We start from the raw sequence: 27462 nt of genomic DNA on the forward strand, positions 1-27462 counted from the left end.
CTGGGGATGTGCCCGCAACCAAGGTACATGCCCTTGACCGGAATTGAACCTGGGACCCTTCAGTCCGCAGGCTGACACTCCATCCACTGAGCCAAACCGGTTAGGGCCTCTCATATACTTTAAATCACCTCTAGATTACTGATAATACCTAATGCAATGTAAATGCTATGTAAATAGTTATTATGCTGTATTATTTAGGGAATAATGACAAGAAAAAGTCTGTATGGGTTCAGTACAGATGCACCCATTTTAGGCCTAATTACACAGTATACACATCAGCAACCTGAGTTTGTTCCCCTGGAATATTTTTAACCCATGGTTGACTGACCCTGCTAAACCACTTATACCAAGGCAATATATTTTCTTTTTTATTCATCATAAGAAAAAATTTAAAAACTTTATTATACTTATTTTACAGTTCAGTATTGCTTTTATTTTGAAACACAAATATATTTTCGTGGTTATTATATATGTGCACGCTCTGGAGGCAGGTTGCCTGAGTTCCAAGTGTAGCTTTGCCCTCACTAGCATTCAACCTTTCTGTGCCTCAGTATTCTCATCTGTAAAAGGGGAATGATGACTGCACCTACTTTATAAGATTATGGAGATTCAATCAGATAATGTGAGTGAAGGGTTTCAATAAACGGTATCTGTCATTACCAGAGGCGTTTATTATAACAAGAATTCCTCTCAAGCCTCAGATTCAAAGTGTAATAGATAACAGCCCTCCGCCCGCTGCTGGGCACAAGCATCACTGGGACCCGGACCACCGTGATTAGAGGGTAAGGCTACTAGCAGGCCTCAGGTGCCATAGCAGCCTGAAAATAAATTGCATTGGCCTCTGAAAACCCCCAAGTAGGTATCGCATGGACATAGAACCCCTGAAAACCTCACAGCCAGGAAGAGCAGGGTGGAGGGACCCCAGGAACTTGGAGGATGAATGCTGCTCTTGAGCAATGTCTTCAGCTCTAACTATATACCCCGCTGATAAATCGCCCAGGGTTGCTTCATGTCCAGGGCGTTGCAGAAGTCCAGACCAGTCCTCCTGGCCAGGGGCTGTGTCAAAACCCTGTGGGGAATGTGGTGAAATCGGGCTAAAAGGGGTCGTGCACGTGGGTGCCAAAGAAAATAGGAAAGGAAAGCGCTGGGGCTGTCAGGGCCCCTTCTGCAGAGGTCACCCCTCCAGGGCCCGCGGACAGCAGACCCCCGAGCTGGCGGGGCTCCTGCGCTGAGGCACCGCAGCTCACCCTTTGCCCTTCCTCGGATTCCTTACAAAACCAGGCACGTTCCGGTGACTCGAGCGCGCCCGCCCGCCCGCCCCTTCCCCGCACCCGCCCGCCGGCCGTACGCCGGCCGCCTGCGCGACACACGCGCGCCTGCGTGGGAAAGCGGGCACGCGGGGGGGCGGGGCCTGGGTGGGAGCGCGGCGGGGCGGGGAGGGGGCGTGGCCAGGGGCGTGGCCCGGGCGCGGCTCACGCAGCAGCAGCAGCCCGCCCCCGCGGCAGCAGAGGCTGGTGCGCAGTCCGCGCGCAGGGGTGACGGCGGCGCCTTTAAATAGCATCCGGAGCAGGCGCGGGGCAGCCAGTGGTCTGCGGTGACAGCCGGCGGCGCAGCGGCCGGGCCAGCCGAGGAGGTGAGTGCGCCTGCCGCCGGGAGCTGCGTGCGTCCCCGTTGCGGTGCCCGCGGGCTCCGCGGAGGTGCCGGGCTGGAGGCTGCCCCGCCGGCCCGAGCCCGAGTGACGGCGGCCGCCGCGGAGGCGCGCGAGCAGCGGCTCGGTTCGTCGGGACGTTCCGCTTTTATGGCCGCTGCCCGGCGGCTGCTCTGCCCGCAGCTGCGGAGGCCTCGGTGCCGCCGGAGCCGCCGCCGCCGCCCGTGCCTGAGGCGGGGATGCCCGCACGGGCGAGGCGCTGGTTCACCGTGGGGTCCGGTGACGTGCGCCGCGGGTCCGGCCCCTGGTTGGTGCGGCGGCGGGGACCGGCCGGGCCTGGACCCGCCTGAGCTTCAGACGCCAGGGGTGGGTCCCGAGAGGCAGGGATCGTGGTCTCTCGGCTACGCCGTCCCTCCTGCACCCGCGGCCGGGCTTCCAAGAGGCGCTCCGGCCGCGCAGGGAAGCATCGCAGCCGGAGCCCGACTGCCCGCCGCTCCTGCCGCGGCCGATGCCCCGCGAGGAGCGCCTGCGGAGGGGCGCACGCCGCACCCGCAGCCGGTTGCCATGTGCAGAACCCGCGGTGTCTCGGAGGAGTGCCCGTAGCTTCTGCCCGAGCCCGGGGGCGGGGGTGGGGGGGGGTCGTCATTCATTTAAGGAGTCTGGCTTTTTTTCTTTCTTTTTTCTTTTTCTTAATTAACAAGCGGAGGTGATATCTACTACAAGGCATCGTAGCCGGAGAGAGCTGATGGATGACTGGCGTGCACAGTGCCAAAACCTAGAGACAGGTGCGGGGTAATCCGGTGCCATTGCGAACCCCTTCCCACCCACTCACTCACTTTCAAGGTTATGGCGCTTAATTAAGACAATTGTCCAAGTGCCCTTTGTCTTGTAAAGTTGAGACTTTTCAGGTCCTTTTGGGGCAGAACTATCCCAAGTGCCCCCCCCCTCCCCGCTGTCAATAATACCCTTCCTTTTATTCACGGACCTTCGCTTAGCAGGAGAGAAGCTGGTTAAATCTCACCGTTTCTGACACAGATTCCACCTCTGTTTTCCCAGTGTAAACAATTATTTCTAAACACAAAGCCAGTCTTCTGGTTGATTCTGCATTTGCAGGTGGAGGTGGCCGGTTAGAGTGGCTGAAAACTTCAGGCTGGAGTTGACAGTCTGCTTTGGGTGTGCTTGAGAAGGGGGTGCTTTTAAAGGAACCCCGCTGCCCTTCCCATTCCTGTGGTTGTCTTGTCCTGACTCAGCTGGGAGAGGCCCTTCCCAGCCTAAATCTTGGCTCCTCATTTGTGAAAAGACTAATGTGCATGAGACTAAAGTCTTCCAGGAACTAAAATTCTGGATTAGAAAAAAAAATAATCCTTAAAAGCAGCACACCTCACCTCCCTCCCTTAAAATAATATAGATATATTATAGACCATATACTACAGACTTCTATTTTCTGCACCTACTGTAAACAGAAAAGACTTAAAAAAAAAAAAAGAAAGAAAAACCACCCTTCCCCCTCAGTTATAAGTATTTGGTATATTTTCTTCCTGTCTCTATTAATGCCTGTTTTTATTATTATTACAGGCAGCCGACTAAAGAGCAATCCCTTGGCTTTTTAGATTTTGGCATTTAATTTGAAAATAGTCATGACATATGCAGGGGACAGGCGTCTAGTTATACCATACAGGCAGGGTTTCCATGGCTGTGTCTGCTTTTGGATGAAGCTTGGAATATCTGAAAGTGAACCGCTGGCCACAGTGTCATGGTGAAGGCCCAGGTCTTGCCACAGCTCTCATTTTTATATATATATATTTTTTTATTGATTTTTTACAGAGAGGGATAGAGAATTAGAAACATTGATGAGAGAGAAACATCGATCAGCTGCCTCCTGCACATGTCCTACTGGGGATGTGCCCGCAACCAAGGTACATGCCCTTGACCGGAATCGAACCTGGGACCTTTCAGTCCACAGGCCGATACTCTATCCACTGAGCCAAACCGGTGCTGGCTCTCATTTTGATGTTGCTGTCTTGTGGAAAACGTCTGTGTGTTTGAGGAGGGCTTGGGGAAAGATCACATGGTTTTTGTCATTACAGCTGGGAATTTCCCCATCTCTCTCCCTTCATGTTTCACTTTTCTGGGAAGAGCAAGACTATAGGAATAGGAGTAATTTCTAGAACCTTAGAGAAATGGATAATTTAGTCCACTATTCTTTTGCATTTACTGTCTCTTCTAACCAAATTCTGTTACGTTAGAATGCATTAACAATGTTTTAGGAATGGTCTCCCTTGGATGATGCCATGAATTAGAGAACCGTGTTACAAAATACGAAAGAACATGGTTGGTGTTTTTTTTTTTTAAGGCAACTCAAAACTGTTGGTATCCTAAGGCCATTCAAGCCTTACTCCCTGACAGGCTGTGGTTAGTCAGGTGGTAGATTGAAGGTGCCAGAGTTTTTATTAAATGTTGCAGCCCCACCGGTGGTCGGACAAACGCGTGGGCCACTTTAACACTCCCGCCTGGAGACCAGGTCTCAGCAGACAGGGCTGATCCGAAGCTGCTGGCAGTGGAGTTTCAGCATGCTAGGACTTGGGGGCTTCTGAGGGCTTTTAACGAAATACCAGCCCTGAGGCAGTAGCTGGACTTGATGAACTGTAAGTAGAGGCAATTTTATCAGCACTTGTGGCCACGACCCCGAGATTGTCATTGTATCTGCAATTCCTTACCCAACATGCTGAATGCCAACTCATAAAGTTTGGGTTGTGTAAGGCCAAGGTGACACCTACTTTGAAACAACTGCTCATACCATCGTGGCAGGAGAAAACTGTCACAAAATCTTAGTTGCGGTCATTTCTCTGCTTCTCGGCATCCTGACATGTAGAAGTTCTTGTGTGTTGGAGACGGCACAGGACTCCGTGTGCTGTGGCCTTTGTGGAGTGCGGGGGGGGGGGGCGGGGGGGGACACGCGATGGCGCGTTCCCTGTGGCGTGGCCGGCAGGAGGGACGGGTGACAGGTTCCTGGGACAGAGACTTCGGGGGAGTGAGGACCCACTCCCCTGTGCTGCCTGCCTCCCCAGAAGACATTTGGCAGGAGGCACCGTCTTATCTCCAGATCTAAGATTTCAACACCGGTGGCTCAGTCTAGGTATCCGGGCTAATGCTCTTCATGAATGAGTTGCCGGTCTTCACGTTTTAAATAAAAATGCAAAAGCTCTCCAGTATCTAAATCAAAACCATTTGCCTCAGAAAAGCTATATATAACATACAACTTTATATTACATACTCATATTACCATAGGAATCTATGCTTCTTATTAGGAAAGTGGGGAACTATGAAATTAAGGTCTTAGAGAGATTCAATGCTATTCACATTTGTGTGTATTTCCTTTTTGTTTCTCTAAATATATTTTAAAGATTTTAGACATATATTTTATGTTGAAGATAAAATTTTTGATAATTTAATTTTAATGGCCTAAAGCAGCGGTTCTCAACCTGTGGGTCGCGACCCCTTTGGCGGTCGAATGACTCTTTCACAGGGGTCGCCTAAGACCATCCTGCATATCAGATATTTACATTATGATTCATAACAGTAGCAACATTACAGTGATGAAGTAGCAACGAAAATAATTTTATGGTTGGGTCGCAACATGAGGAACTGTATTTAAAGGGCCAGAAGGTTGAGAACCACTGGCCTAAAGTATATTGTGAATATTTTTTTTCATGTTTTAATATATCTTTTAGAAATTAGGGCACATTCTGCTTTAAAGCTGTTGAAATTGACAGTGTTTTGAAGATTATTTTTATTCATGAATGGTTTTAATGTACTTTGGGGTTCATGTGTTCTAGTCAAAAACTGTTAAAATAAAGATTTCATGGTTTGGAAAGATAAGTGGAAAGAAGTGAGGGCATCATGGCAATTGCCTTTTGCACCATTTCCTCATCCCGGGAGGGATTTCTGACACACGTGTTATCTGCCCACTTGCACAGTTCTGGCTCTTTGCCCTCGGGTCTGTTGAGGGAGCCCTGTCCCTAAGACATGAGGCTGATGTGCCCTGAGTACGTTCTTTATTTTATTAACCAGAAAGGGAAAGTTGCTGCAGGAACTGGTTTCTCCCTCCCTGACCGCCATGGGGGCCACAGGCCGGGCATGGGCAGCCCGGGGCAGGGTAGGTGATGATAACACAGACAGTACCAGGCACTGTTCGCAAGGCCTCAGAGGTGCTCACTCAGGGACCAGCCCTGCTGGTGGGTCCTGCTGTGACCCATCGTTCACAGCAGGTAAAAGAACAGGTGCAGAGGTGAAGTCACCCAACCCGGGTTGAACTCGGCTGTCCGGCTTCAGGGCCAGAGCTCCTGATTGCTTGGCTCTTCCGGGTGAGCCAGCAGGTGGCGAGGCTGAGGACTGGGCTGCTGCCTCCTCGGTGTCATTGCTCCTTGATTTTTCCTGTCTCATTTGCACTCGGTCTTGGACCACGAGCCGGGTGTAAACCACAACAGAGGTTGACTCAGCTTGGTTCTGTGCGTGCTAAGATCTGCTACACACTGTTTACTTTCTGGGGAATTAAAGAGTAAAAGGCTCGGCCTGCCCTGGAAGTTGGTCCTATGAGGCTGGAGAACAGTGGAGAATGGTGATTAATGCATCGTGTGCGGAAGGAGAGCACGAGGGGTGGGAACAGGGACCCCGGCTTAGCAGGGACGGAGTGTGGTACTGTCTGTGTTTACATAGGAGATTGGCCGCACCATGGCACATGGGATTGCTTTCTGCTGCATCCCTTGGGGTATTTTATTTTATTAATTAATTTTTTTTTTTTTTTTTTTTTACCAGAACCAGACCTTCTCGGCAAGTTCTAAATCATGCTGAAAACGTTTAATAGATGAGAGACTAGAATTGGGAATTTCCCGGGTTTGAAGGCACGGTGGTGTGGCCGCTTTAACCTCAGTGTATAAAATAAGTAAAGGCTGGGCTGCGGTGGCTGGAGGGGGCCAGGGGCTGGGAGTCCCAGACCACACAGACACGAGGCGCTCAGGACAGCCCGACTCCCTCGACTGACGCCGCCACTGGCGCAGGGCCGGGTGCCTCAGCCCATCTGACATGGCCGTGTCCCCTCGGGCATGACACAGTGGAGTTTGTTCCCGAGCCCGGTGTCGGTCTGGGGTCTGGCTGGGCCTTGGCGTTACCTTTCTTTGTGCCCCGACATCCAGTCAGTCAGCAGGTTCTGCTGACGCTAACTCGCGCTCTGTATCAAGCTGCCTGATACACACCCTCTTCTCCCTTTCGTTCTGTGTCGCCATCCTCGTCCAGAGTCTGTCACCTCTAGCGAAGGCCCTCCGTTTAAGAACGGGGGAGGGGGGTGCCTTTTCCCCTCTGCCCAGCGCCGTCCAGGGCTCCTGTGAGGCCCACGTCTTCAATGAGCTTGGCGGTCAGGGCTTCCGGAGTCTAGTTCCAACCTGCTGTTTCCCTTGCTTCCCAACCACCACATCCTGGGGCCTTTGGAGCACGGAGTCTCCAGCACACGGCCAGCCAAGGCCTCTGCGCCCCTGGGGGCACTGTCCCCCTCCCCCAGCCTTCCTGTGTCCTGGAAGGGCCTCCCGGGCCCTGCATGCCCCCCTCCACCTGTCAGCAGGGACGTTCCTCACCCTCCCCTCGTTCCTCATGGCCCTGTTCCTCAGAGGCACTTGCCTGGAGCCACTCACTGTCCTCAGACTCCAGGTCACGCCCTGGACCCCTAGGCTGACATTCAGCCGGGGTGCACCAGCAAGCACAGCGGTGACCGTGTTGAAATACTCCCAGACTGGTCAGAAGATGGCCGCGACCCTAATTCAGAAACGGGGGAGAGGGGTTGAGGCAGGGGGTGGTTCGTGCCTGGCCTGAGAGGGTCTCCTGCACCCTGATCTGGGCACTGGCCGTTCTCCCCGTTGGTGGGGGCCTGGCTGTGCTGTTATTCAGTGTGTGAGTAGCCCCCCTCCCTCTGGCCTGCATTTGACTTTTCAGGGGTGTATATCTTGTTTCCCCAGTTAAATGCCCAGCCACCCTCCAGGCTCTGGCTACTCCTCCTCATGGTGGTCGGCAAACTCATCAGTCAACAGAGCCAAATATCAACAGTACAATGATTTACGTTTCTTTTGAGAGCCAAATTTTTTAAGCTTAAACTATATAGGTAGGTACATTGTTATTAACTTAATTAGTGTACTCCTAAGGCTTAGGAAGAGCCACACTCAAGGGGCCAAAGAGCCACATGTGGCTCGTGAGCCGCAGTTTGCCAACCATGGGTCTAGGTCAGCCGTGGGCAAACTACGGCCCGCGGGCCGGATCCGGCCCGTTTGAAATGAATAAAACTATTGGGAAAAAAAAGACCGTACCCTTTTATGTAATGATGTTTACTTTGAATTTATATTAGTTCACACAAACACTCCATCCATGCTTTTGTTCCGGCCCTCCGGTCCAGTTTAAGAACCCATTGTGGCCCTCGAGTCAAAAAGTTTGCCCACCCCTGGTCTAGGTCCTAGGGCAGTGATGGTGAACCTTTTGAGCTCGGCGTGTCAGCATTTTGAAAAGCCCTAACTTAACTCTGGTGCCGTGTCACATATAGAAATTTTTTGATATTTGCAACCATAGTAAAAAAAAGACTTATATTTTTGATATTTATATATTGAAATGCCATTTAACAAATAAAAATCAAGCAAAAAATGAGTTTGTGTGTCATAGGTTCGCCATCACTGCCCTAGGGGGTGACCGGGCCTTGGTCTTCAGCAGCATGTAAGGCTTTAATGTCGGGGAGTGCTCAGTACCGGCTGCTTGTTGCTTGAGACCTGGAAACATTCTGGTGGTCGATGCCCCATGGAAGGGTCGTTGGCAAAAATGTACATTTACATGTTCCTGTTTGTATATGGCGATGCCGGGCAAAGCTGAGGTCTCCAGAGCAGAGCCTGTGCTTCCATGGCGGCACTGCAGGCGCCTCTTTCAGTTCTGCTGGAGCCGCAGGTGGTGTGGGCTTTGCAGGATGTGTGTGTGGGGGGGGGGGGGGCGGGCAGGGGGGGGAGATCAGTGTCAAGTTCTCGATAATCTTACATATCTGTACTCTAGTCTTCGTTGACCTGGTATTCCTACTTAGAATCACACCTTGTTTCCGGCCTCCGCAGCTGTCCGTTCTTCCTGTAGGACAATTACCCACATTGTGCCTCACGCGGCTTCCCAGATGGCCTGGTGAGGCGCTGGCAGGGACCTTGCCTGTCGAGCAGTCCGATCAGCCACCTCACTGAGGGTGGCACCAAGATCCAGAGGGTGTGGCTGAGCCGCCCAGAAACAGGCTCGACTGTGAGGACAGTGCCAGTGTGTTCTTCTCTGCTGACACGAGTCAGAGACGAAGGCCACCAGGCCAGGGCCTCTGTAGCGTTCAGGCAGCCAGACAGTGCTCTGCCCTGAGACAGGAGCTGCTGCCGTGGGGTCCCCAGGACACACCTCCTCAGACGAGGCTGCTGTGGCCCCAGGGCCACGGTTCTCCTTCCTCCAGAGCAGCCGCAGGCCACTTGGGCAGGTGACAGTCCAGACAGTGTCCTGCACTCTTCCCTCCATCGTGGGGCAATGCTGAATAGCTTTGTCTCCCTCCCGGATGGAAAGCCTGTTTGCAGGCCTTGGCAGGCGCTGCTCCCCGGCCCAGTTCACAGTTCTGTTTATTGTGCCCATGGTTGGGAGCTGCCAGAGACACGTGATCAGAGAGGTTGCAGGTACTGCTCAGGAGATGGGGGGCCGTCCCCACAGTGGGGTGTGTGCCCCCGGTGGGTGGGGGTAGACCATCCATTAGAGTGCAGGGTGGATGTACTAGGATTTCTGTAGATCCTTATTTTTTAGCTTTCTTTTTAAAGTTATATTTTATAGAAATATATGTACATAGTTTATATGTAAATGCACTTATATATTAGGGATGCATTTTACTTATTGCTTTGGGTGCATTGTTGAAAGGTTAGGGAATCAGAAAATTACCTCCTTCTCTACCGTTTTTCTAAGGAGAAGACTCAGTTTGTCAGTGAAGGGGAAGCGAACTGCTTTGTGAAACGAGGCTGTGAGCCTTGTTCTCGTGGTCTCTGACCTTGGGTGAGTCAGGTGAAATCCAGAGTGCACTTTGCTTTTGGACCCAAAACTCGACCATGTAGAAGCCTCATTAGGACATGGTTGTTTTTTTAGTGTTGACATAGATTGGGAACATAATAGACATTTGCATTTTGAGAATATGGACCTTTTTCTCACATGACAATTAAATGCCACGCTGGTTGGCCACGCTGAGTCAATATTTAAGTTGGCTTTCTTGCTGTAGACCTTCACGCAGCTGGCGGGAGGTGGTGTGTGCTCTGGTCCGACCTGCTCCACGCGCAGGTGCGCACTCAGGCTGTGGGAGCCTGGAGCTGGACCGGCCTCAGAGGTAATGATAGGATGTTTGGGATTTGCCTTAAAATCCTTTTAAAAAAAATGGATTAAATGAAACAATACTAGCAAAATGTTGATCTTTATTTAATATATATATTTTTATTGATTTCATAGAGGGAGGGAGAGGGAGAGATAGAAACATCAGTGATGAGAGAGAATCATTGATCCGCTGCCTCCTGCATGCCTTCTATTGGGGATCGAGGCCTCTGGGGTGCTGTCCTGGGAGAGAGGCAGGGTGTCCTTGGCCTCTGGTTCAGGACACAATTGTTCCTGACCCCCTGCCCTGCGGCCTCCTCTTTTCTCAACCCAGGCATGTGCCCTTGACCAGAATCAAACCCAGGTCCCTTCAGTCTGCAGGCCGACGCTCTATCCACTGAGCCAAACCGGCTAGGGCAAAATGTTATCATTATTAAAGCTGAGGGCATGGGTGCGTGGTGGCTTATTATACTGCTCTGGCTACTTTTGAATAGATTTGGAAATTTCCGAAATAAAAGTTTAACCAAAACATAAAGGAAAAGAGACTCAAACTAGTGTCACCCAAGTAGGTAATAGCCAGACTGGACAATCTCTTTTTCCTTCTTTCCCTCCTTTAAACAAACACTGGCCTATTATTCTATAATTCTGTCAGCTTAGTAGATTTGTGTTGTGTTAACTCCCCCTGGGGCCAGTCCTGTCGTCTTATAGTTACCTGAACACTTGGTGTAACTCTAGCTCGTGTCCCGTGGTTGTCACCAGCACCTCCCTTATCCCTCCTTATACAATGAGCTAAACCCTGGCTAACCTTTCCTCTGCCTCACATCCCTCCTGCAGCACCACCAAGGGCCTGGGCAGGGCTGTGGGAGTTAGAGGTCATCTGTCCAGGTCTGCTGGGTCCTGAGGCGCCACGCGCAGCCTGGGGATACTCTGTGGGTTCCATTCGCCTCTGCTTCTGAGGGTCACGGTGCTTCCCTGCTGAAGAGCAGAGCTCGCGGTCCCCGCTCCGGGACAGGTCTGTCTCTGTGTCCTGCCTTCCACCTGCCCTCTTGTGCCGAGCCCTCTCTCTGGTTGTCCAGGCCCTCTGAAACCGCGGTCTATTTTAGGAGGTGTAAGTAACCCTACCCAACCTGCGTCCCCTCAGCCTCCTTACCCGGGTCACTGATATCTGATCGTGGCGACTTCTTCCAGCCCTAAGGCCTGGGTCTCTCCTCCGCCTCCCGCACAGGCCTCGCCCTGGCAGGGACCTGAGGACTCCGTGAACGACCCGCGGCTGCCTGCGGCCAGCCTCCTGCTCCCAGCTGCGTCATAGCCTGTGGACAGGGTGCTGTCCTGGGAGAGAGGCAGGGTGTCCTTGGCCTCTGGTTCAGGACACAATTGTTCCTGCCCCCCTGCCCTGCGGCCTCCTCTTTGCTCCCCGCACCCCCACCTGTCCCTGCCGGGTCCCACCTGGCTCTGAGGCCAGCCCTCCCTGCCTCTGCATCCTGGCGGCTCCTTCAGTCCTTACAGTCTGTCCGTACAGGTGTCTTTGTCCTCGCTGAAGGCAGAGGGCCCTGCAAGCGCTGTGTCCTCATGCTGAAGGCCTCCTGCCTGCGAGGGACTCCCTGGGAGAGGTTTTGTTCCCCCGTGGTTTCAGAGTGTTCCCCTGTGTGTTTCTTTGCCATGGGACCCTTGGGTGGAAGTTGCCCACATAGCAGGCTGGTGGCTGCACCGGGGCCCAGCACAGGGCAGATGGTGAGAGCTGGATGTGTACTTGCTGGGAGGGGCCGACTCCTCCGGCGTCCTCTGCTAGGACAGGTTGCCGCCCGGAGCCCTTACTGAGCAGGTGGCCAATACGTAAATACCAGAAGAAATGGACTGACCTAGTTAGAGTGTCTTTATCTTATTTGTAAAGATATAGCAAAGTTCAAAGTATAATAAAATCATAAAGCAGGTACCATGTGCCCACCACCTAGAATTGATGCTTTTGAACATTGGTGGTTTTCCCTACGTGCCCTGTGGTTGCCTGCAGGTGCTGGGTGTAGGAGGGCTCCTGGGCCAGGGCTCCCGGCCATCCTCCGCCTTCTCCAGCATCGTCCTCGAGGTGCCCCTTGGCATTGGCGAGGGAGGGGGCACCGCTTCCCTCAGTGCCCACGCCTGTCTCTCCCCGAGGCCCGCACAGGCAACAGCGGCAAAGCTGACCCAGGATTTCGTAGCCCATCGTGGTTGCTGCCAGTTCCTAGGACACAAATCGAATGTTTTGCATTTGACTCTACCGTTCTTTCCATCTTTCTGTGCTGTCTCTATATTCACCACTGAAGTGAGCAGCTTTGGACAAAGCATCCGATGGACCCCAGACTTGGGTGCCTTCTGTGGGTGCAGCTTCTCAAACAAACGGGCCCACTCCCCTCAGTGGAGAAGAGTCCTGCCTCCAGGCCCAGCGCTGGCCACTGGGAAAGGACGCCTGCCCCTTCCCTGTGAAGTGGTCCTCCCTTCTCTCGCCGGAGCCTCTTGTGTTCGGGTCGGCTTTGGTTTCCAGCAGACCAAGGTCATCTCTGCCTCTGGGTTGTCAGCAGAGCAGGACTTTTCTCTGCGTCTCCAGCGATTATCATAACAGGCTCTGCTTGTGTTGCCCAACAACTCCCAGCGTTGGTGTCAGCTTCTTTAACATGCAGACCTGCAGGTGCGATTGGGCTCTTCCTGTGCCGCATGCCAACCGAAAGGCCACGCCTCCTTGGTCCAGGTGCGGGTGAGCAGCTGCACCTGCAGGAGCCTCGGCGCCTTGCTCTCGCAGAGGGCGGGGTCAGCCTAACCAGCAGGCCTCTCGTCCCCATCGGATGGAGCAGAGCCAGCTGCCCGAGGCCGCCTGCTGGTCCACGCCTGCTCCCCTCGCCAGCTCTTACCAGCCACATCCTTGCCTTGTCCCGACATATGTACAGGAATCGCTTAAGAGTAGCAAATCCGTGGTTACCCGTGGAAACATCTTGTTTCTCTTCGGAATTTTCTTGAGTGGGACCCTCTCTAAGAATCAATAAAAAACATATCCTCAGATGAGGATTGAAAAGACACACACACCCCAGGATTTGGTAACTAAGTGGATATAAATGGAAAAAATAGATGAGATTGGAGGGCTAAATTTTTGAGCCTGGGAGAATGTCGTGGAGCAGTGACGAGGAGGGGAGGGTGGGCAGGAAGGAAGGAATTCCATCCGCTCCCCCTGTTCTCTGGGCAAGCTGGCCAGGGCACCGCCTCACCATGGCAGTAAAATTTAGCTCCTTAGCAGTAAAATGAACCTGCTGTCCCGCACAGGCTGCTCCGTGTTGTCTCATTTGGCGTGTCCTGACTATAATTACCATCTCCCCAAGTGGTTGTCCAGGGCAGGCCCTCATGTCTGTGTTGAAGAGAGAAGCAGGAGAACCATGTGGTTGGGTTTTTTCCTCTGGAGAATGTTGGGCAGGTCCTGTCCTCAGCATTCCTTACATCTCTGAGTGCCACCCCAGCCCTCCGCATCCCTAGAGTCCTGCCTTTACCCAGCTCCTGGCTGTTCGTCTGGTTTGGAGGAGTCTCTCTTCTGACATAGAAAACTCGCTCCCAGAAGCCGGGGGCAGCCCTGGTGTTGGGCTCTGGGCTTGCGCCCTTCTTCTGGCATTTGCCGCTGCACTTCAGAAAGGTATTTGTCCACTCTGTTCCCTTCCCTGTGGGCAGGCGTGATTTGTTTAAAGTAATCTGCAGTCGAAGGTCTGAATGTATGTCCAAACGTCTGCTAAGAAGAGAGGCCCCTTGTTCTTGGATGGCTTGGGTTATTTGAGAAATAATGGGAAGAAGGCAAGACACTATTTTTTAAAGTTTATCTTTAAGTATTTAAAATTTACTAAAAGTATTGCAGCTGTCCCCCTCCCCCACTGAAAGACGCTGTCTTCATGTGAACTTGCAATCGGTGGCTTGAACCTTTTTTCCGTCCACATCACCTGGAGCTGCTGCTTCACTCCCTCCAGCCTGCAGACCCCTGCAGCTCCCAGGGGTGCAGAGGAACAGGCTGAGGTTGGGGGATGCTTTGAATTCCCCGTCCTCATTGGAGACTCTGCTCTATAAACATATCCTGGGCTTACTGTGGAGAGTGGGTCAGAATCGCAAAGGGTCGCTCATGACTCAGGAAATGTTTCCGAGGACCTGTCTGGGCGAGGCACTGTGATGGGCACCAAGGGCATGTGAAGACGGACAGAGGGACCGGAAGGGCGCAGGCCCCGGGGGCAGAGAGGCATCTCCCTGAGAGTGTAAGGTAGGACGAGCGAAGGGCCACTCAGGGCCGGAATACTCCTCAGTGAGGAAGGACTGGGCGCTCTGGCCTGCGGCCTGTAGGAAGTGATTACAGAACATGGCCTCTGGCCTGTTTGGGGAGGATGTGGGCCTGTCCAGTAGGCCAGGGCATGGAGCTGCAGTGAGGGAGACACGGAAGGTGGAGGTGGTAGTGGGGAGTGCAGGGCGCAGGGAGGCGCAGGGAAGACGGTGGTGGGTTTTGAGGGGGGCGGGAGTTGGGAGGGGAGTGGAGGTAGTGTGACCCTGTGACCCTGCCTCCATGGCCGTGGTGAGGTGGGGCCTTGGCCGGCTCCCCAGAGAACCAGGGGGGAGGATGCAACTTCTCAGGCATGGAGGATGGAACTCCCTCCTGCTAGTCGACCCTCCCCACCTCATCACTGCTCCCCGCGTTCTCCCAGGCTCAAAAATTTAGCCCTCCGATTTCATCTGTTTTCCATTTATATCCATTTAGTTATCAAATCCTGGTGTGTGTGTGTGTGTGTGTGTGTTTCTTTTTAATCCTCACTTGATATGTTTTTTATTGATTTTTAGAGAGAGACAAAGAGGGGAAGAGGGGGGGGGACATCGATGTGAGAGAGAAACATCAATTGATTGCCTCCCATATGCTCCCTGACCAGGAGGAATCAAACCAGGGCACATACCTGCAACCTAGGTATATGCCAGCAGTTCTCAACCTGTGGGTCGCGACCTCTTTGGGGGTCGAACGACCCTTTCATAGGGGTCGCCTAAGACCATCAGAAAACACATATATAATTACATATTATTTTTGTGATTAATCACTATGTTTTAATTATGTTCAATTTGTAACAATGAAAATACATCTTGCATATCAGATATTTACATTACGATTCATAACAGTAGCAAAATTACAGTTATGAAGTAGCAACGAAAATAATTTTATGGTTGGGGGTCACCACAACATGAGGACTGTATTAAAGGGTCGCGGCATTAGGAAGGTTGAGAACCACTGGTATATGCCCTGCCCAGGAATTGAACCCACAACCTCTTGATGCCTGGGACAGTGCTCTAACCAACAGCCACCTGGACAGGGCCTGGTGTGTTGTGTGTTTTTTCTTAACTAATTTTAAAATGTTATTGTGATAAAATTCGTCAATTTAACCATTTCAAGTGTACAATTCAGCGGCATTAAGTACATTCCCACTGTTGTATAACAATTACCACTTTCTAGTTCCAGAATTTCTCATCATCCCAAACAGAAACTCTACCCCTGGTGGTCCTATCTCTATGAACGTGCCTCCTGCAGGTCCCTCATAGAAGTGGAATCATATAACATTTGTCTTTCTGTGTCTGGCATCTTTCACTTAGCATTATGTTTTCAAGGTGAAGCCATGTTGGAGCAGATATCAGAATTTCCTGCTTTTTTAAGGCTGAATAATATTCCATGGTATACATCTTCCACGTGTTGTGTGTCCCTTTGTCTCTTGCTGGACCTGGTGCTCATCCTGCCTTTTGTCACTGTGCCTCGTGGCTTTTGGCCGTCCTGTGTGTCGCCTCCCACCTCTGTCTGGATTTGAACCACCGTGTGCCTGGGTTGTGCACTTGCCTCTCAAGGTCCCTCGGCTTTGGTTTGAGACCTGGGCTCCGTTCCTGGTTCCTGTTCTCGTGTGGAGCTGGGGCGGGGCATTGAGCTTCTGGGCGCTGGTTCCTGGTCTTTGAATTGAAGGTAGTAACAACCCCACCAGGGAGGTCTCCAGTCCTAGTCTTGAGTTCTCGTAAAGGCCCGCTAACCGAATTTTACTTTTTCTAAGGCGCAGCAGTTTAATACCGGCTGGCTAATCATTTCTGGAGGTCTGACTTTACAAAGGCAGCTGTCGGATATTATTGTCAAAATCTCTTAGATACCAGTTTAAAAGGCAGTAAAGCATGTGGTTTAGTGCTATGACTATGCCCCCATAGGACACGTTTTATAACTGTCCTAACATTATACAACTGTGTTCTTGTGACTGGGAGACTTTTTCAGTGGCAGCCACATGTGTGACTTCAAAAATGCTTAGACAACTTAAGGGAAAGAGAGAGAGAAATGTGGAGAGAGGCCACAGAAAACTGTCCACCCTCCAAGGTGGCCTCAGCGAGGCCGGAACCCTGTCTGAAGAAGCATGTTCAAAGAATTTGAATAAAATACTGTAGTAATGAAATGTGAATAGGAAAAAGGAAATACTTCTAAAATAATTGGTATTGTCATGTGACTTAAATATGTCTATAGCTTAATGAGTACAGAAACTATTTTACGTAGACATCTGACCATTTCATCTAATCCCTAGCAGTTTATCTGCTCAAGTTGGACACCCTATATTTGGAATCTATTTTGGTTATTTATTTGTGGCCTGTGGCCAACATGAATGGGTGAGGTATGGCCCTAATCTTTCTGGTTAAATTTGGTCTAGCCTTATCCTTGCCCTTAAAAGCGTTGTGTCTCACTCTTTCTGATAACTTTTGGGGAGATAGGCAGGGAGTGGGTTAGTGTAGACATGTTCAACTTGACTCGAGTAGTTTAATACATCGGGTTTCTGAAAACAGCATCCCTGCTGTTTCTCCTTAAAAAAATATTCTTGGAAATGGACTTGGGGAGCCATAGAATCGCTGCCCTGAAAACTCAGTGGGTTGGAGGGTTACTGTACTTGGAAGAGCGCTCCGGGCAGTGGGTGGGAGTCCCTAGTCCCCTGTGAACGCCTGCTCACTGTCCCTGGGGTCCCAGGTCCCCCAAGTGGCCCTGCCCTTCTCAGGCTCAGGTGAGGAGGTGGTCCCAGGGCAGCACCCTGTGTGCGTGCTCGGGAATTCCTGTCTGGGGTGGGGCGGGGCAGCGGCCTCTGCTGTCCCTTCTCACTGGTGGCCTCTGGCCTCTCGGGCGTCTGCACCTCCCTCTCTCCAGGGAGAGCCGGCTGCCCTTCTGGTGCAAGGGGGGATGGCTTAAGCAAATCTAGCTCTAGGTAATTCGCCAGCCAGGGCTAAGGAGCACGGATCCGACGGTTTGGAGTGGCGCAGTGAAAGAACAGCACGCGGCCTGGCTGCCGCTCTCTTGTTCCTCCCGAGGCTGAGCTGTGCCCGGCCAGTGCAGGACAAAGGGGGCGCTTTTAGCCTCTGTAAATGGCCTATTGTGCCAGGGGAGGAGGTGGAGCAAGGAATGGCAGCATCTTGCCAGCTTGGCTTGCTGTTTTCAGCAAAGATGTCAGGATTTCTCCATTGGCTGCCGCGGGGCAAGGGTGCTATTTATGTGGGTTTGTTTGAGGCCTTCATTCCAAGTGGAGTTTTCTTTCAAACCGCTAGTACTCGGCTGGACGAAAGCTCGAGGGGCTTCAGAAGGACAAACACCCAAACCGCCCGGTTTTTTGGTTTGTACATGGCATGAAGAACATACAATGCTCATGTAAGTATGAGTTTGCAGAATTGCAGGAGCTGTGTGTGTGCGTGTCCCTGTGTGTCCCTGTGTCCTTAGAGAATGATGCCCTTGTGGGTCACTTTTTTCCTGGTGCCCACAGGATGGTAAAAGGGGAACCTTTGTGCACAGTGGACCTGGAACCCACATGCTCAGAGGTCGGGTGAGGGGTAAAGGCTAGTGGTGACGTAAAGAGGGGAGAGTTGGGTGGATTTCAGACGCCAGTACTGATACCGGGGAGTGAGTGCTGGGAGGCCCTTGGAAGCCACCTGCTCCTGCAGGTCCCTAACCTGGGGTGGGCTGAAGGGGACGGTGAGCCCACGTGCAAGGAAGTGTGTGGTGGTTCTTAGTGGTAAGGGTCAGGGCCCCTCCAGAGGGTCAGAACTGTCCATGTGGAGGAAACGCACAGATTTAGGGTCAGGTTGGTGTCCCGATCTTGGGCGACACCTGGGGGAAGCTTTCTAAGTCTCCAGCCTTGATCTCCCCATCATCACTTTGTATTTGGTGTTCAGCTGAGACACCGGATGCGAACGCTTTCTGAACACGAGATCGATGCTCATTATGTCATTAGCTGCCTTTCTCCAAGGCTGGGCGGCTGGGCAGCTGGGCAGCAGGCTTCCTGCTCTCGGCCGGCCATGCCGCCGCTTCTGCTCCCTGCCCCGTGCGTCTGCTTCTCTCGGGTCTATTTAAGGGCGGCCTGCGCGCTGCGCTCTGCACTGACTGGGCTTCTGCCAGGTTCCCCTGACCCTTGCCACGTTCCCAGTCAGTCTGTGGTTTTAGACTCCAGCTTCTTCATAGGAAATTCAAACTGAGCAAATCCTCTTTTTGTGGGTGCGGAGAGGAAGTCTCCCGTGTCCCAGCCGAGAAATACTGGCTACTGTCTGCATAAGCCTTTAAGCCAACTGAGTCGTCTTCTTAGTGACAACAGCAGGATCATCTGCCTGGGCTGTACACTTCCCGAGATGATAGCATGCAGATCTGCTTTGGAAAGAATTTTTTAAAGATTCCAACCAGAACAGCATTTGGAGTACGAACTAATTCTGAGTTTTAACCATCGGTTGGCAAGTTCATGAGTCTTGATACTTCTTCGAGACCAATTATTGATTGAGACGATCCTAAAGCATCTTCACCTATAACAGTGGTTCTCAACCTTGGCTGCACATTAGCATCACCTGGGAATCTTTTTAAAATCCTGATTTCTGGGCCTCATCCTCCGGAAATTCTGTTTCTTTGTTACTAATGATGAGGCCCAGAAATCAGGATTTTAAAAAGATTCCCAGGTGATTCTAATGTGCAGCCAAGGTTGGGAACCGCTGACCTACAGCATTTGAAGGCAATTATTGTGGCTCATTTTCTTTGAATGTAGGTCTGCCTCCAATTCTAATGGCTCCAAGTTCCTTTTCCTCACAGCAGTTAAATAGATGGGGAGATAGATTGAAAATGCTCTTGGTTCTTTCCCCGGATCTAACTGAGGTCTTGGCTTAGTCCTGCATTGCATGGGCTGAAGTTTCCTGCCCACAGCATTAACCAGTTTGTTCGGTGTGGCTGGTTCGCAGCTGGTTACTGATTGCCAGCCAGGAGGCATGGAGGGAGCTGCAGCTTGTCTCTGTCACCAAAGATAAGCATTTAGCTGGCGTTAAGCCCTCGGCGTTACAGGTCAGTATCCAATAAAATGCTTTTGCACCAGTGCTACTGTACTTTCCTGAAGTTTTAAAAAAGCTTTCTTTCCTAGACGTTTCTAAAAATAGATGCCTTTCATTCTTAGTTTGATGCTGTCTGCCGCTTGGCTATTGCTAATGCTTACAATAGAAAAAAAAAAAAAAAACTACCCGTTTAGGACAGTACTTGTTTGTCAGGGAGTTATTTAATATTTTCACACGGGGATGTGATTCTGTAGAACAGGGGTGGGGGATGTCCTGCCTGAGGACCGTATAAGGCCCAAGAAATCATTGGGTCTGGCCCTCCAAGGCCTTGGGGGTGAGTTAGTGTTTGACTATAACAGGCTAATTTTGGAGTTGACAAGTTTGTATGGCCCTCGAATGATGTTATAAATATCCAAATGGGCCTTGGCAGAAAATAGGTTCCCCACCCCTGTAAATTCACACGATCTAGGTTTTATTGAAATTACTTTGGGGAAAGGCAAGGGTGTTGGGTGAGGGTGGGTGACTCCCATTCAACTTAAAGTGCTGGGGCGGGTAACAAAGACAAGTAGGAGGTGGGTCGATTAGAGGGGAAGGCAGGTGTGCACGTTAACTGCAGAAGGTTGCTTTGCATTCGTAGAATTGCAGTCCTGCATGAAGTCTGACAGCTCAGTGCCAAGAGGACCGACTCAATTTGTCTGCTTAGCTTCAAAGTCTCCTGTAAGCATCTCCCTCAGAGAGGCCTAGCCTGATCACTGGATGTCAATGGTGGTAACACCATTACACCTTGTAGATATTAATTTTGTACTGTATCTCCGCCCCCGCCCCCCAGCTGGTTGGCCCACTGAGCACCGGCCCTGTCTTTACCGCTGTCCTCCAGCTCCTAGCGCATGCCTGGTGCACGCTGGAGGCTCAGACATGTTCAAGGACTGGAGTAGTTTAATTCCTATGAATCCATCTAGAATAAAATGTGCCGTGAGTGTATGTTGACCGTCTGTTTCTTTCCTGGTCTGTCTTGTGTTGGTTCAACATACCACCCAACATCTGATCATTTCAGTGGCTTTTCAGAATCTGCCCATTGTCTCTTCCTATTGGGAAGCTGAGCAGAAAGAAAACAATGTCTGTTTTCAGAGCTGGCACTGGCAGTGACACTGACTGATGCCTGTCCCTGCCCATGGGTGGAGCAGTGGGGTGACTCTGCTCCCAGCTTCTCATTGGCCATCCTTCACCCTCTTCTCCTGGGAAGTCAAGTATGGATTTTGTCTGCTAGTTACCTTTAGCCCAGTGGGCAGCAGCACAGGACCCGGCATGTGACTAATGCCCCGAGAGACCTTGGCAGGCGGGTCAGCCTCAGGCTGAGCTCCTCCACCCGGCCCCACCCCCACCCGCCGCCTTTTCTGTCTCTGCAGTGGTGTGTCACCTGCACTCAGCTGTTGGTGGCACAGATGGTGAGTGGTTTTGTAAGTACTGGTGTTTTCTCTGCAGAATTCTGACCTGAAGAAATTTGCTTATCCGTTCATTCTCTGTTGTCATGTCAGAGCTTGAAATTTCCAGTGTGTGTGTGTGTGTGTGTGTGTGTGTGTACATATGTGTGTGTACATATGTGCTTGCACCTACACAGAGCTGTTGTAGCACAAGACTGCATGAGCTGAACGGATACAGTCTATTGGCCCTTGTAGTATCAGTGGCCAGTGAAAGCACTTGATTTGCTGCTATGCTGTAAAGAAAAGAATGCAGTGGTACAGACTGAAATTAAAAGAGGACTTCTATATTTGAAAAAGGAGGGTTATTTTCAGTCTGTTCAAAAGAACATAGAACAAGTAGCTCACAAACACCCGAACTTTGAGCTAAAGGAACACTTAGTGGACTGCCAGAAATTTTCGAGAAAACTCTTTCAGGTCATTTACTGTTACTGCCTTTCCTTTACTGCCAAACAGACTGCAGAGCAGTAATTCATCAATAACTTTCTAATGAGAATTATTCTTCTGTACTACCTGTACTTCACATTTTTTATACTGATGTATATGTAAATTATCTATAACATGCAATTTGGGGCTTTAATATGCTTTGAGTTATTCATCTAATTTTAGTTTCTAAATTTCGTTTGTAAGCTTTTATTACCTCTGTACCATACTGTTCTGCACACAGGACTAACCACAGAGTATTGGTAGAAGAAATAATGATGCCTCCCATTCATTGAGCACTTTCTGGTGCCTCGTACCATTCTAAGTTCTATGTGAATTATTTAGTCCTCATAAAAGCCCTCCGAGATAGGTTAATATTTTCCATCTCCATTTATACATGAGGAAACTGAGGCACAGAGAGGTGAAGTCATTTGTCCCAAATCACATAGCTAATGAGCTAGGGAGGCAGGATTTGGTTCTGGAATCTGGGACCTTAAATACTATTCTATATGTTTTCTCCAATACTACGCTATAATCTCTCTCCACGTGTGTGGTGGTTGGTGTATAGTTTATGTACACTGGTTTGTTATGTTTTAGCTATACTACGCGTTGAGGAATATAAAGGAAATTATTTTATCAGAATAGCCAGCCATCGTTTCCCATGCACCTACTTCTGCTGTTGCTTTCATGGTGCAGAGGAGGGGGAGGGGAGACACACATTGACATTGGATGGGTCTGTTGATCAGTTGGGAGCTTGTTGTGGGAAAAGTGAAAACCGACGGCCCTGGGTGGTTTGGGCTTGTTTGTGCCTCTTCACTCCTCCCTCTGTTCGCTGTGCTGATGGCAGTGACTCTGTGTGATGAGGTGGAGGAGAACAGAGCATACTATCGGGGAAGAAGATGGTAACTTATGCCACTTAGCTGGGTATTTTGTGGCAGGAATTCTCTGTGCGTAAACATTTTTAAATGTGATTAATGAAAACTTGATACAGGCTGATAGAAGTAAAATGCTTCCTAACGGGATCTTTACAAAACCGGAATCACACAGCCAGGAGCAGACCTGGCCGCGAGGCTGGGGCCGTCGGGTCCGGCGTGGGCTCTGGGATCTGCAGGAGTCCTCCCTGGAATGAACATGGCGTTTTTCTCTCCCCACAGAAGTCAGCGTAGGGCGCCACCGGCACGGGACGATGCAGGCCCACGAGCTGTTCCGGTATTTTCGGATGCCAGAGCTGGCTGACTTCCGACAGTACGTGCGCACGCTTCCCACCAACACGCTCATGGGCTTCGGCGCATTTGCTGCGCTCACCACTTTCTGGTACGCCACGCGGCCCAGGGCCCTGAAGCCACCCTGTGACCTCTCCATGCAGTCGGTGGAGGTGGCGGTAAGTGGACGGCCGGCCCGCCTGTAGGTTTCCCCTGCCTTTCCCCAGACGAGCCACGCCCCGTCAGACGTGATTGCTTGCGGGGCGCTTTGTAAGGGAAGATGGACCCGACAAACAGAAGTTTGCCGATGATTGTAAGTGGAGGCGGAGGCCAGCGTGTGGGGCAGAGGGACCGATGAGGTGGTGTTGGCTGGGGGTCTGCCCATCGTCACGCAGGGGCTCATTCCAGAAGTCCCCGAGCCTCTCCCCTGCGCTGGCCCTGCGGTCGCCCCAAGATTCTGCGACAGGAGGGACAGGCCGAGCCCCAGCTCTCCAGGCCTTATGTTCCAGCAGAGAAGAGGGTTGTCAAACGCATGTCAGACCGAAGGATTTCGCTTGTGCTGTATCTGAAAGTTAGAACACATCCCCCAGCCATTGAAAGGGACTCTGGGATTTCCAATAGAACTTGCCAGAATAACGCGGCCACAGAGCTACGACAGGACACTCGGGGGCGCCTGGGGTTGCGCTGCTGAGTGCCATGGCTGCATATCCCTCGGGCAAGGAAAGGTCATGCTGTCATTGTTAGGAAAATACACCGGACCAGAGCGTGCCCCCGTACTGCAACGCGGGCCGAATGGGGGGATGGCCGAGGAAATGGAAATGCCTCCCTGTCCTTCCCAGGCTCTGCCCCTGCCTCCGCCTCTGAACCTTCCCCTGGTCAGCAGAAACGTGAGGGGACCGGAGCCGCGTGCCCGGCGGGTGACTCTTGCCCTGCTCTCTGCGCTGTCCCCTTCCTTTCCTGCCCCACTCCGAGCGCATTTCGTGCGCGTTGCTTTCGACTTATATGAAAAACAGTGTTGTAAAACGCCAGTTGCCTCACTCCCGCTCTCAGATGTAGGTGAAAGGCCTCCCTCCCGGAGGGCAGGCATGTCGGGGAGGGAGAGTGTGCCCTTCTAAATATAGCGTCTTGGTACTTAGAAGATTTTAGTTCTTTTAGACAATTTCTTGGATTCATTAATGTGAAACTCTTAAAAGGTATAAAAGATACGCCAGTTTTATTCATGTCAAAATGTAAAAATAGAAGGAGTGAACTGCTGAGGAAAGGTGGCTTTGAGATACTTTATGTCTGTGTAGAAGGTCAGCTTCATATTTCACCTCAGCTAATCACCTACCAATGATGAGTAGAATCTAGTATTTTCTAAAAGATGCGAGTGAGGGTTGGGGAATTCTTTCTCTCCCGGGAGAGGACCTGATGTCTCCTAGCAGCATTGCCCTCACTATGAGAAGAGGACTTGGCAAGTGAAGATTTAAGATGTTTATAATTTAGCCCGGCTGGCATGGCTCAGTGGCTGAGCGTTGACCTACAAACCAGGAGGTCAAGGTTAATTCTGGGTCAGGGCACATGCCTGGGGTGTGGGCTCGATCCCCAGTGGGGATCTCATCATTGATGTTTCTATCTTTCACTCCCTCTCGATTTCTCTCTGAAATCAATAAAAATATATTTTTTTTAAAAATGTTTATAATTTAGCAGTAACTAAAAAGTGCCTAATTCTTATTTCTTGTATGAGAAATTGTGGAGGCACTTACAATGTGATTTTTAAGTTCCAGCTTAGCATGAAGTCACTGAGTCTTACTAAAATACTCATACATTTTCTCTGTAGACCAGTTTAAAACTACAGATAAGCACAAAGAAAATTAGAATCTGTAATTTCACTACCTGGTATATAGGCTTCCTGATTTTTCTTAGAAATGGATTTAGCTCAGATTTTCAGAATTTGTAGGTCTTGGGTTTGCAGAATTTGCTTTGCATTTCTAAAAGAAGATCTTAGAATTTTGGATTTGAGATTAGCCTTGGGTGATACTTAGTAGTTATAAATGCTTGCCTAGAGCGCACTCATCATACGGACTTCTGTGGCAGAAAGAGGAACTTAATTCATCCCATTAAGTATTAATCAGGAGCTTGTGTATCTGGCAGGGGCTGGTCGCCCGATGAAAATGTTGTCGCTTCGCTCCTACTTGGAAAACAAGCGAGCACCCGGTGCCAGTGCCCACGCTCACCCCCACTTCCCATTCCACAGCGTGGTTTTCACCCTCCTCTCCCCATAAACTCTACTGGACATTAAAATGAGGAGAATCTGCTCTTTTTGGTTTGGCTGCATCTCATCCCTGCCCACACTGGCTGTTTCTCAGCTACTCTCTTTTAAAGCCGCAGCACTGAGGTCTTTTATAAGTCACAGCTTGTGAAATTTCCTTTCACAAATCTGGCTCGCAAAGAGGACGTTAGCGCTCACGCTCTGCACCTGTGCAGGAAGGCGATAAAGACATAAACTGTAGAATGGACACGGAAGCTGGTGCTAGCAACAGAATCCAGTGTCTTTTTTTTTTTTTTAATAGATTTTTATTGATTTCAGAGAGGAAGGGAGAGGGAGAGACAGAAACATCAATGATGAGAGAGAATCATTGATCGGCTGCCTCCTGCACACCCCCCACTAGGGATGGAGCCCGCAACCCGGGCATGTGCCCTGACTGGGAATCAAATCGTGACCTCCTGGTTCCTAGGTCAACACTCAGCCACTGAGCCACACCAGCCGGGCAACCCAGTGTCTTTTTAAATTTGTGAGCGTGGTCTGCTCAGCATCCTGTTTGGAGAGCTGTGTCCCCGCCTTTACTGGCAGCTCCCCAGCCTGCAGCAGGGAGGTGAGGGCCGGCCTTTCCCCGGGTCCGGGAAAGAGTCTGTCTTGCGAAGTGAGTTTGCTTCTGCTGCTCCATGACTTTGAGCAGACACTAGAAGCAAATTTTTATACTTGTGTCTGTCTGTTTTTCCCCTCAATCACTTTCCCAAGTGATCATGGGAATTTCCCAGTTGTCGCTGGTCTCGGTCTGTTCTCTGGGATTGTGGTCCCCATGCCCCCCAGTGAAGATGATCTTTACTGGAGTGACTGGAAACCATGAGGGACTGGTCAGGGCACAGACCACGGTACGGTGGCTGCAGTAGGGACATAGGAGAGCATGTTGGAGCTGGAAGGGACCAGGGGCAGAAAGATGTGGCCGAGGCCTGACCGCTGCTCTGCTGGGACCAGGCAGCCTTGGGCAAGTGCTCCCGCCTTTCCTGACCTTCAGGGTCCTCATCTGGGAGACTGGGGGCCAGTGCCTTCCCTCCAGCACGTTGGTAAGAGGACCGTGTGGAGATACGCAGAGGGTCTCCCTGGCCCCCAGTAAGTGTTCAGTAAATGCCAGTTTCTTCTGTAAAGGTCTCCTCGTTCAACCCTCACATTGTGCACATGAGAAAACAACCGTCCAAGGAGGTGGAGTTGTACCAGCCAGTCCGTGGCAGGTGCACAGCTCAGTCGTGCTGCCTTCATTACAGTTATGTGTTGTACCTGTGGCTGGAGGGGGCGATAACTAAGGACAAGAAGGAAACTTAAATTTGAAGGGTCAGTGGCTAGAGCTCTTGACCCTAGGAGCAGGCTCTTCTGAAAATGGATGCGCAGGGAAATGAATCTGAAGATGGTGATGGAAATGAGGAGGAAAGGGGGGCAGGTTAGGTCAGAAATGGGGTCTGGGATTCTGCACACAGTGGGACATCCATCAGAAACTGTCAGGAATGGGAGTGAGGACCGGCGGTGGGGGGGGGGGGGGCGGGGGGAGACACAGCTGCCCAACCTGGGCGCAGCAGCCAGAGCTGATCCCGCGAGCTTCTGCCTTCTCCTCATCCTACACCCTCAACAAGGCGGGCCGGGGACCAGGGGACTGGAGAGAGGGTATTTAGAGGGGGTTTTTGCTTAGATGTGTTATTCTGGGAGTGTGCAGCCATCAGCACTTTTAAACCGGTGGGTAACTTTTGCACCTTTTCTAAAACCTTGGGCTTTTTAATAACTATGAAAACCTGGCTAACTTACTTTTTCTTACTAAATTCACATTATAGGAAACAACTGGGTTTCCATGTGTTGTTGGACTTGTCCACTAACTTTAAAGCGACTAGTGTTTTCGAATGTGGTAGTAGAGGGTTCGCTGGTCATGGGAAGCGGCCTTGGGTGGATGGGCGATGAGGGGAAGGGTGGGCAGTACAGGGAACTGGGGGAGGAGTTTCTGAGCTGGATGTCATGACCAGGCCACAGGAGTACCAAGTAGCTGTCTTCAGGAATTCCAAGCAGGGAGGGGGGTTGTTTTAGAAAAAAACATCCTGGGTTCCTTTTACCGGGAAGAAAAGCTGCAGGTCACTGTATGGGAATACGGTGACTCGGGTCTGAAAGCACATGTCATTCTGTAGAAATGATGCCACTTCCCGGCTTCATCCAGCAGGGAGCATGTGGGCCGTAATGTGGGCTGGAAGGCTGGTTTGTTTTTTGTTAATCCTCCCCCCACCCCCCCAGGATATTTTTCCATTCATTTTTAGAGAGAGTAAAAGAGAGAGAAGCATCGATGTGAGAGAAACATATTGATTGGTTGCCTCCTGCACGAGCCCTGACCACGGCCAGGGTTGGGGAGGAGCCTGCAACCAAGTACGTGCCCTTGACCGGAATCGAACCTGGGACCCTTCAGTCCACAGGCCGACGCTCTATCCACTGAGCCAAACTGGCTAGGGCTGTAATGCTTACTTAAGTTTAAAAATAGCCTCCCCGAAGCAGGTTCCATGCGCCAAGTGGAAAACGACGGACGTAGGCATTCCCAGCCTCTGGACACAGATCCTGGGTCACACCAGCCTCTCACAGGCCGCAAAGCGCCGCGCTGGGCTCTGGCCCTGCAGCCTTCGCTTCAGGAGCGAGGGACGCCTCATACATTCTAAATGGCAGGTGTATGGAGGGGCCCGGGCCAGCTCGTGGTGCTGGGACAGT

The 27462-nt window shown here is 51.1% G+C and overlaps 1 protein-coding gene across 4 annotated transcripts in view; it reads left to right on the forward strand.

Moving 5' to 3' along the window:
• The first annotated feature begins 1495 nt into the window (after positions 1–1495).
• The window catches only part of ACSL1 (acyl-CoA synthetase long chain family member 1), a 61293-nt gene continuing 35326 nt past the window's right edge, over positions 1496–27462 (forward strand). For 3 of the 4 annotated variants that reach the window (XM_059685688.1, XM_059685689.1, XM_059685690.1), the window contains exon 1: positions 22422–22648. In XM_059685688.1, the coding sequence (XP_059541671.1) occupies positions 22454–22648 (195 nt within the window). In that variant the 5' untranslated portion in view covers positions 22422–22453. Of the gene's footprint in view, positions 1634–22421; positions 22649–27462 lie in introns of those variants that run through there. The other variant, XM_059685687.1, reaches the window with a different exon arrangement.

This window comes from Myotis daubentonii, chromosome 2, assembly GCF_963259705.1.
Source record: "Myotis daubentonii chromosome 2, mMyoDau2.1, whole genome shotgun sequence".
Taxonomy (NCBI): Eukaryota; Metazoa; Chordata; class Mammalia; order Chiroptera; family Vespertilionidae; genus Myotis; species Myotis daubentonii.